This window comes from Dendrobium catenatum, unplaced genomic scaffold, assembly GCF_001605985.2.
Source record: "Dendrobium catenatum unplaced genomic scaffold, ASM160598v2 fragScaff_scaffold_54, whole genome shotgun sequence".
Classification (NCBI taxonomy): domain Eukaryota; kingdom Viridiplantae; phylum Streptophyta; class Magnoliopsida; order Asparagales; family Orchidaceae; genus Dendrobium; species Dendrobium catenatum.
This window is the reverse complement of record NW_021318516.1, coordinates 2,876,551-2,887,929: the sequence shown is the minus strand read 5'-3', so window position 1 is coordinate 2,887,929 and position 11,379 is coordinate 2,876,551. Positions and strand designations below refer to the sequence as shown.

At 34.5% G+C, this 11,379-nt stretch overlaps 1 protein-coding gene across 2 annotated transcripts; it reads left to right on the top strand.

Moving 5' to 3' along the window:
• Positions 1–2,191: 2,191 nt before the first annotated feature.
• On the top strand, positions 2,192–6,874 carry LOC110097141 (triacylglycerol lipase SDP1; the record flags this gene model as incomplete). 2 transcript variants are annotated; one of them, XR_003700743.1, is given in 4 exon segments in its annotated part: positions 2,192–3,058; positions 3,222–3,365; positions 3,475–4,725; positions 6,818–6,874. XR_003700743.1 is itself a non-coding variant. In XM_020823386.1 (3 exon segments), coding segments are annotated over 3 exon segments (2,004 nt in total), but the record flags the coding sequence as incomplete, so codon positions are not given.
• Between the last annotated feature and the right edge of the window lie 4,505 nt (positions 6,875–11,379).

Here is an 11,379-nt window from a genome sequence, read left to right as displayed (position 1 = left end):
ACTTTTGACATCATAATATTAATCATTTTAAAAATAAATTCTAGTTAAATGACTTATTATTTCTAAATTTATTTTAATATATACTTATTTAATTTTTATACATTATTTTTAAAATATAAAAATTATAATACCATGTCCAACCCTTATTTGTGTCATATATTTTCAATAATTGACATGTCTCGTGTCCTTGTCACTGTGTCTGTGTTTGTGCATCATAGGTAGTAGCAATCTTAATTTCTTTATCGGATATAGATTGAACGGCCCTTTACCCTCCATACCTTGTTTGGTGAAGATCAGTCTATACTTAGCAAACCATCATTCATCCGAAAATTTGTGACTTGGCCATGCAATTTATTGAATGAAAGTAACATGAAGGAAATACAAATGGAATTCTTGCAGTTTTTGCTTCAAGTTGAGATTGAGACTTCAGATTTATTTGGAAATACTTTTCTTCTGCCTTGTTTTTATAACCATACATATCATTGTTTGTTGTTTTAGGGGAAGCATGCAATGCATTGCACGTGTAGCTCCTTCACATCTTTTTGAATTTGGGCAATAATTTACTGTGCGACTTTCTCATCTCTATGAGAATTGCGATAACTTATGTGACATCGTGACATCCCACAACAGAAAAACATCTCAACATTACCGAACATTGCCTTAGTGTTGGAAGCATTTTACATACCACAATAGCTGTTCATTAAGGCTATGACTGGGATATCATAAGAGGCAAACTTATTGCTATGTTTGTTTGACATAAAATCATGGTTCCTGAAACAAACTAGAATACATCGGCAATGCGAATTAATAAACCCTACTTGCAGTTGCCATGAAACTAAGGGGATTGGTGAAATTGATGATCCCTTTAGTCTATGATTGCAAATATATTTAGGAGATATACGAAGCATGAATGAGATTGTTTATATGATTTATGGATGCCACGTGGCATGTTTTACTAATGAAAAGCACTAAGAACTGTTGACCTTTCAGCTCTCTATCTTTTTTGTTTCAAATGGAAAATCATGTTTTTCAAGTAACTTTTCTGTATTCGATCAATAATCTATCAACAGACTATCCTTTTTGAATTGGTTTACATATTAGTCTTCGAGAAAAATAATTTGCTAAATTTGGTAAACAATAAATTTTTAACCTAGACATTTTCATTTTGTGTGATATTGCTATATTTCATCTCCCCTGTTTCTTGATATTCTTGTACCTAAATCCTGCTCATGAGATTCATGCAGTCCTGCAGAAGACTAAGGCATCCAATGCTTAACTTTGTTTACTAGTTCCTATGTATTGGATAAAGAGATATAACATATTTACAGATTTCTTCTCATTATTTCTTGGCTTTTGCATGAATAAATTCTCATCTTAACATTGTAAGCCTGTAAATGCAATGCCCATTGTTACATATGAATAACGAATCTTGCCTGACTTTTTTGGTCTGTGTAATCATCCGGATTGTCACCCATTGATGAAAATCTCATTAATTTCGCTTGAATCTCACATTTTTGCACCCTTTCTATATTCGTAATGACCTTAGAATTCTTGTTGATTCTCCAACCATGCTTTCATAGTCGTTTATAGTTTTTTCTTTCATGAATTAATCTAGATCTTCTAGTGAATTTTTTATAGAAGCAGTGTCAAAATGGTAAGCTTAGGGAAGATCTCAGTAGGGAAAGGAAAGATGAAATGGGAGTAGATAAGAGATATTGATCATAGAAAGAGAGGGCAGAAGATATGGAAGGAGTGAATCTAAGAGATCGTTAAGGGAGTTGCTGTAGATAGGATCTGGAAAGAAACTGTGTGTGTGTGTGTGTGTGAGAGAGAGAGAGAGAGGGAAACCTTTAATTGCATAGAAATCTTTCAAAACAGCAATGTTGGCAGCACTAAGACATGGAAGATAAAGATAAAACAACAACTGAAAGAGATCTACGATAATAACAATAATGCAATTGTTGCATTTGGTGTTCGGAAGAAGTTTAGTAACTCCCTTGATGGCTGACCATTGGGCAGACTTGCCACTGTTAAAGTTATTTTTCATCTTTCAAGTTAGTATCTTAATAGGCAAAGAAGATCTATGAATGCTGAACTTTTACTGTGTTGGTACTGTTTTCATAGTATTTATCTTTCTATTTGTAGAAATCAAAATTTAATCTATGTTATAAACTCGTTTTTTTGTTTGCAGGTTCCCAAACTAATCAAGGAGTATATTGATGAAGTCTCAACCCAACTGAAAATGGTTTGCAACTCTGATTCCGAGGAGTTGCTCTTAGAAGAGAAGCTTGCTTTCATGCATGAGACAAGGCATTCCTTTGGTAGGACAGCACTTCTATTGAGTGGGGGTGCTTCCTTAGGTGCTTTCCATGTAGGTGTAGTGAAAACATTAGTAGAGCATAAGCTTTTACCCCGCATAATTGCTGGGTCTAGTGTGGGTTCCATTGTTTGTGCTATCGTAGCAACACGGTCTCGGCCTGAGCTTGAGAATTTCTTTGAGGACTCTTTGCATTCACTTCAGTTCTTTGATCAGATGGGTGGGATTTTCACTGTAGTTAAGAGGGTGATGACACATGGAGCAGTTCATGAGATAAGACAGTTGCAGAGGCTTTTGAGACATCTCACTAGCAATTTAACTTTTCAAGAGGCTTATGATGTGACAGGCCGTATTCTGGGCATCACAGTTTGCTCCCCAAGGAAGCATGAACCACCACGATGTCTAAACTACTTGACATCTCCTCATGTTGTTATATGGAGTGCTGTGACTGCCTCTTGCGCTTTCCCAGGTCTTTTTGAAGCTCAAGAGTTGATGTCTAAGGATAGATTTGGAGAGATTGTACCTTTCCATTCACCCTTCTCAGTGGGGCCAGAACAGACGTCAGGAGCCTCTACTAGGCGCTGGAGGGATGGAAGTTTGGAAAGTGATTTACCTACGATGCAGTTAAAGGAACTATTCAATGTCAATCATTTTATTGTCAGCCAAGCTAATCCTCATATAGCTCCGCTGCTGAGGGTAAAGGAACTTGTGAGAGCTTATGGAGGCAATTTTGCAGCTAAGGTACTTTATTATCTATTAGCACACAGGATCTTTCATTTATTATAGCTATTGCTTGTTTTTTATGTATTTTTCCTTGTGTTTCAAGCCCTTTAATGTTTATTCTTTTTAATGTTTTTCCAACTTTTGCAACATTCTGACTTGTTACTTTGTTTCCAATAAGTAGCTGGCGCATCTTGCTGAGATGGAGATTAAGCATAGATGCAATCAAATTCGGGAACTTGGTTTTCCTTTGGGGGGTTTAGCAAAATTGTTTGCCCAGGAATGGGAAGGTGATGTGACTGTTGTCATGCCAGCTACACTGGCTCAGGTGTTAAACAAATCTTCTACATTTAGGCTAGCATTAGATATGAAAAATCTAAGTACACATCTTAGGCGAATCTTGATTACAATTGACATTTTTTCTTTAATTTTTTCAGTATTCAAAAATAATACAAAATCCATCATATGTGGAGCTCCAAAAGGCTGTCAACCAGGGACGAAGGTGCACCTGGGAGAAGCTGTCTGCGATAAAGGCGAATTGTGCAATTGAACTTGCATTGGATGAATGTGTTGCCCTTCTCAACCACATGCGAAGGCTAAAGAGGAGTGTTGAGAGGGCTGCTGCTTCTTCTCATGGGCATGCAAGTACTTTCAAATTCAGTGCTTCAAGGAGGATTCCATCATGGAATTGTATTGCGAGGGAAAACTCATCAGGTTCACTAGATGAAGAAAGTTTTGTTGATACTAATACTTCAAACCTTCAGGGAGCGAGCCATGTTGGTGGTTCATTTGGCAAAGGTGGTCGTAGCCAAATTAGCATACCTGACGTGGCTGATAGTGAATCTGAAAGCATTGATCTTAATTCATGGACAAGAAGTGGCGGACCATTAATGAGGACAGCCTCTGCAAACAAGTTTATAAACTTCATGCAGAATCTGGAAATGGAATCGGATTTCATTAGTTCACCGAGGGATGATGAAGTTGATGGTTCAGCTTCACATTCCAATACCACTGGGACTCAGCTGGAGAGAAGAGATTCTTGCTATAACAACTCCAGAGTTTCTACTGATAGAAGTTCAGTGAACTCTGACTCTGATTCTAGAGAATCTGCCAGTAGGATTTCAGTGGCTTCCACCAGAATCCTGGTTAGTGAAGGTGATTTGTTGCAGCCTGAAAGGATTAATAACGGCATTGTACTGAGTATTGTGAAGAGGAATGATTTGAGCTTTGCACACAGAAGCAGTGATTCTGAACAGCAGCAAAGCTCATCTACAGAAGCTGATGTTGAGACAGTTCAGATTGAAAACTGTGATGCCAGTTCTACTTCTGATTTTGGAGACAATGATGTTTCTGAATTGAACTGTATAAGTAGCGCTTCCGATCACCTTGCAGGTGATTCAAGCGATATCCATAAAGTTGTGGATTTTTAGAATCCTCGATTTCATTATTTGACTTCTGAAGAACTCCGGAGTTCAGACGCATCCGTAGACTATTCGAGTCTAATGCCTTCTTAGTACTATTTTGAATGCAATGTCGAGCAAAATTGAGCATACTTTAAAAGGAATCATTCTTGCTTGCAACCTTTGCTTCCTCATATTCCAACTTTTAGGGAATTCCAACACTTGAGTTCTCCAATCAAGGGACAAGACAATCATAACTTGGCAACTCGATGAATATTTAACTTTTTGGTAAGCCATGTAATTCTGTACATAAAACTTTCTATATTTGTAGTCCAATAAAAACTAGATGCTACTACAATGCATCATTCACTGTATACGCTTACTCTGAAAATTTAATATTCAGCTGTCAGTAAAGAGTTTATAGTTTCTTTTTAAGAGGCATCTAGATGCCTATTCTTATGCAATTAGCATTTGCAATTGAGAGTGATTCAAAATTGAGTAAGGGATTGATCTTCTTGGCCAAAACATGAATGGAGTGATTTTGAGTTTCAGTTGGGATGGTTATTTTCAGGAGGAAGAAGTTTCAGTTTTTTTCGGTGTGGGTTAGTAGACTTAACTAAGTTGATATATGTTATCCTCATTTTGCTAAGAGTAGAACACTTCGATTTTTTATTGGTAGTCTTGCTTGGGTAGAGGGAAACTTAGGATTTAAGCTTTTGTATAAGAGATTGGGTGGAAAGAAAAGAAGAAAGGTTTAGCGTTGGAAGTAGATCTTATTTTTTGAAGAGAGGTAGCATTTAGTGGTGTTAGAGCATGCAAACTTTCTATAAGAGGGTGGGTAGAAATAAAAGATGAAGTTAAGGGTAACGTTTGTTTGGGACAGTTTTCTAAATGCTTTCTAAAATAGTGTTTTAGTTAAAAAAAATTTTGAATCAGAAATTTTTTGTACTAAAAAGTTATTTTAGAAAGCAATGAGAAAGTTGTCCCAAACGAAGCCTAAGTTTAGGATTTGCATTAGAGTTTGTATTAGAAATCAAGTAGAAAGAAGAGATGAAGGATTTATTTGGGATGATTGTATATAAAGGTGAATATAAAGTTGTTCTGGGGAAAGTAACATGTTAAACGCTATTGTAAAAAATAAATTTCTAACACAAAAAATAATAGCCAAATAGAAATTATAATTACGAGATGAAAATCAAAGTAGTAAGAAAATTATTCCAAACCAAGGAGAAGTAGGTTTAGAGTTTGAGGTAGAGCATCATTTTTCAACTGAGAGGTATCCTTTATGCTGTGCTATAGCATGAGGGCTTCACCAAGCTTGGTTTATGTTAGCCATTTGAGTGGAATGGAAAACTACTTAAGAGCCTTTGTTGACCCATTGTGTTCTATAAGGTGGTTGGCCCCTTTCTCTAGGAAATATTTGAGGGGTGGGTTATGAGTCCTTCCCTATAGGTGTTGGTTATAATTTTGTTGTAGCCAAGGCATTGCATATCCTACCATATAGCCTTTGATGCAACTAGCTTAACACATGAATGCTAATTATATAGATATCCTTCTAAATCATGACTTCTCCCTTTGAGGAAATTTGCTCCATAAAATTTGAATCATCATTTGTTTCTCTTATCACATCATACAGTTTTGTTGAGGGCTCTCTCTCTCTCTCACACACACACACACACATTTTGATGAGGACATTGAAGATCAACGGCTACGATCGTGTCTATTTATTTTCATGTATTTTATTTGTTATTTGTACTTTTCCATTTCTACCCTCACTTGAGGGCTTTGCTTTATGTTGGCCCTAGGGGCAATTATGTAAACTTCTTTAATTTAATCATCCATGCTTGTTCGTTTTACATCACATTTTAATTAAACTCTTGTGGGTTATCATTTTTGAATAATCTTTATTATCTCAAGTACGTTAATCACCCTCTTTACATAGTGGTCCTTTCAGATAGCACATAGTTTTTTGGGTAATCATATAATCCTTTTAGGTACCCTTACTATTTTTTTAATACTCAGATTGTTTGCTTAGAGACCATTCAATCATCTTTTTTTTTTTTTTTCTCTTGCCTCTCATTGGTACTCAGATTATTTCAAGACGGATATCTGACATGTGATATTAAAGCTTTGCAGCTTGATTCTTGAACTTTTTATTTTTATTTTCTAAGATCTTCATAGTTGGTCATGCTCCTTTGATTGGCCATATATAGTTTGATTTATTCTTTTGTGTCTACATTGTTCTTTCACTTTGCTCCTTTTTTATGATTATTCCTTATGTTGGTTGATTGATCCAACAAAAAAAAAAATCTATGTTCATATTGTATATATGGCATCGCATTCCTATTCTCTTTTTCACTTGTTAATATAATATTTTCAGCTGAGAAACACAATTCCAAGAAAAAGACTAACATTCAAATTATGAAGACATATCAAGCACACTCTTATATCTTCTTCATCCTTTTGAATTTAGCAATGAACCAATAATAAGGTCATTACACTATCTGGAACTGTAGATTTATGGTGAAGGAAGTGAAGTCGTACTATTAAAGATGGGAAACATGTACACTACAATAGCTGGAAAGAGTGAAAAAGCACTTATTTCCTTGTCTCCATCTTTTATCTTTCATGCTGTTTTATTGATTTCCTCCTCATTCCCCAGCTTTTAACATAAACAGCTTCAACATGTGGGCTGTTGATCTATTGCAGTTAACGTTGAGGAAGCATGTGATCTAAAGTGAATTATAAGGTAGTAACTTTGACTTATCTCAATCCTCTTCATATTCTTCATTTAGTTCTTGAAAAGCTTTGATGCTCTAATGAAAATGCGTGTTTTTGTATTATGGATCTTAAGTTTGCAAAGGATTTCCCTTAGAGCTAAAATTTCATCTCATATTTCCTTAATTAATGAATTTGAATTTGAAATTCAAATAAAAAAAGAACTGAGGGAAGAGAGGAATTAATTATCTCCTTAATTAGGGAGGAAATAATTATGATAGAGGGGAGAGAGAGGGCCAGCCAAGGAGGGAGGAAAGATGTCCAAATTTGATGTATGTGTCCACATACATTGTATAGGGGGAATTAAATTCAAATCCAATTTTTTAGTTCAGATTTGTACTATTTGGGGGGAATTTCCTAAAATAGGTGTATGATATTTTGGAAAGATTTTAAAATTCAAATTCATTTGAATTTGAATTGTGAAATCTTTCCAAATAAGATATGGCTAAATTAGGAAGATAATAATGGTGTAATTCAAAGATTTTTTAATTAGAATATTAAATTAGGAAAGAGATGAAAGACCTTTCAAAATTCAAATTTAAATTCCCAAATTACTTTGAATCAAATTAGAAAAGTAATAAAAGAATGATTGAGAAATGGAGCCTTGGAGAATTGGTGGGGTGGCCGGCGGCTAGGGGCTGATTTAGTCGGCGGTTAAATGAAAAATAAGGAGAGACAAAAACAAAGAAAAAAGATAAAACCGCTAGTCTTGGACTTTCGAAAACTGACGGGTAATGCGTTGCCCTTCACCAAGAGACTTCATGCCATGAGCCTGGACCATCCTGTGGCTGGTGGAAACTACGATTCCCTCCATTGGAATTCTCACTAATGTCCTCCCAAAGAACAAAAGTGTAGAGCAAATTTTTTATTAAAACTTCATCATACTATTACACTAACAAGGACCTTTATATATAGGCCTAAAAAATAAACGAAACTAAAGTAAGACGATCATGCCCTTAGGGTTTACATAAGATTAGACTCTTAAGTAAGGGTAAAAATGAAAAATGCATAATTAAAGTTAAAAATTAAGATAACGTAGGACGATCACGACCGTCGTTCTTCAGCTCCTCGGATAGACATGGACGGTTGGATGTTCGCATCATGGTCTCTTAGTAATTATATCATCTAATTTGAAGTAATGATAATCTTAATTGCTATTAATAATAAAACTAAAATCAATTCTAAATTACTTTAGAATAATAGTAAAGTATAATTATTATCTTTTGCTGCATTAATTTTCTTGGGTTCAATAAAACTCTTTTCCTAAACAATTATGTAAAAATCTAGTTTTCATCGCTAAGGAGAAAAAAAAACTACTCTATGAATATCTTTTGAATATTCTTTAGTTATAGATTGGATATAGAAAATAAACTATTTAGGCTTTAGTTACAATACTCCAACGCATCATACATCTTTGTTCGAATAATATCTACTAAGATTCCATAATCATATGATGCTGCCAATAAAGATAATACAAACTCTTACGGGCATGGTATTATTTTCTGCATGAACAGATTGTGGGTTCCTATTATAGGAGATCTGAGGCGAGAGATTTTGTACTATGCTTATTATTCAGGCTACAATATTCATCCATGAAGCAGCAAAATGTATGGTGATCATAAAGGTAAATTTTGGTGGCCTAGATTGAAGATGGATGTGGTAGATTTAGTATCTAAATATGAATCCTAGCAGTTAGTGGAGATAGAGCATTAACGACCGAGATGTCTTTTGTGGCCATTGCCCATTCCAGAGTGGAAATGGGAAGAAGTTACTATATATTTTGCTATAGGTATTGTGTAACCCCTTAAGTAAAAAAAAAAAAATAAACTCTTAAACATTGAGGCACCTTTTTGTGTAATGGTCAATTTTTTTTTTAAGAAACTCTACAGTTAAGTGTGCTTATCCCAGAGAAATTCTGGAATGGGTGACCTTCTAGAAAGTTTCACCAATAAGATAAAACCGTGAGGCCCTTTAGTCAAAGAGGATAATATTTCGATAATTAAGAGTTTGATGGGCTGTTATAAATGATATTAGAGTAATATACCAACCAGAAGATGAAAACTAAGTGTCATACAAGACAAAATACTACGCCATAAGAGTCATCTCTTAAATCTTGTATGTGAAAAAATGCTATATATGGCGAGAGTCATCACTTAAACTTGTAGGGGCCACCATTGGAATCCTATCTGTCTCGTTGATGATTTTGGGATAAAGATAATGGCGAGGATGTCAGTTACTTAGACGGGGGAGATTGTGAAACCCCTTAAGTAAAAATAAGGTAAACTCTTAAAAATTGAGGCACCTTTTGGTATAATTGTCATACAACTGATCGTCCCAGGACGATCCAGATCGTCCTGGACGATCCTGGAGCAGATTTTTGATATTACATATACTTTGAGAGGACTATTCATATACTGAAAGTTCTTTTGCCTACTTGTTTAAGATTCATAAAGTGTTTCGTGTATCACTTCTTAGAAAATGGGCATTTGATTCTAAAAATAGAATATCTGAAAAATATATTGAGGTACGTCCAAGTCTAAGTTATAGAGAAGAACTAGAAACAAACATAGCTTATGATGTCAGAAGGTTAAGAAGTAAACATAATCTGATGGTTAAAGTCCACAAAAAATAGAACTCCAAGAGATGCTACTTACGAAAAAGAGTTTAAGATGCGAAAGCTATATCCTAATTTATTTATATGATCTCAAATCTGAGTTTTGAAATATTGAGTATGATATTTTTCTGAGAGAGAGTTGTGACACCTCCATGTTCAGCATGTGGTTTTACATATTCTCACCCAAATCGAAAAAACCTCAAGGAGAGACCGACTGCGTAATATGCAAGCGAGCAACTTAGTGACATATAGAGATGAGTTGGATGGCCTACAATAGAGCCAAGTACTACCATGTGTATATTTAACTTTAATTATCACCTTTGCCTCCGAACTGTCACGAGGGATTAGACATTTGAGATATTTGAGTGTCAATGATTAGTTTAAAGTGTGTTGAGTGACACATGGTCAATCGAGTTATGCATAGTTTGGTGGAGTTCAATTGATAGATGTGCATCCCATTGACATATAATTCAAGCGAGTCGATGGTCGGGGCAGAGTCGAGGTCAATTGAACACGATACCACATGGAGCACACTACTATTTGGGAGAGCATGAGTGCATTCATCATACCAATCATTCCTCTTGAAGGAAATGGTAAGGAGGAGCTAGCCATATATATGAGGTTGTATAAGTACCTTGGGCCTCATTGTATATTTTGACTCCTCCCAGTAGCATTCGCCACAGTCTTTCTACCCAATGTCGGTAAATGAGCGGCCTCTTGTAATGCATACTGAACTTCCATTCAAGCAAGCTACTACAATCATAAATTATTGTTACTAAAGTTTGGTCTTTCACAGCTTGAATATGCCAACCATACACATGATCTGGTACATCTGTTCGTTGGCGGTCATGAGGAGAATGCAAGTTTTATGCAGTAAATAATGGACTAGATTGATTATCTATGCCAGACTGCAGGGGTCATTATTTATTGAAAATTTTGAGCACAGTTAGATACGGGGTAGGGGTTAATTAACCGTCGGTATTCAGTAAATTTCATGTATGTAGTGTATTAAAATAAATTGGAAAAAATTCATAAAATAGAAGAGATAAATTTTATAGAAAAAAAAAACATCAAATTAGCCAAAATATTTAAATTCAAAAATCTAACTACTATATAATCGCTATTCAAAATACTTATAAAATTTTATCTCCAATAAAATTTATATTGATATAAATATTTAAATTGGATGCTTACATACTATATAGTCACTGTTTTAAAATTTTTGAATAAATAAAAATGTATTATTATTTGGAAAATAAGTTTCATAAAAACTCAATTTTCAAATAATAATAAATTTAGTTTATTCAAAATTTTTTGTCATATAATTAACAGCAAATTACATTATCAGATAATTCAAAAATATGAGTACTCAATTATTTATATATTCATTAAAAATAATAAAATTAATTAAAAAATTTTCAAAACCCACAAAATTTAACGAAATCAATAATATAGCGGATTATAACATTTTAATTTAAAAATTAGGAAAATAAATGGGTTTATTGAGAAATCGGAATTCACTTTTCCGGTTTATTGAGAACCCGGAAAAT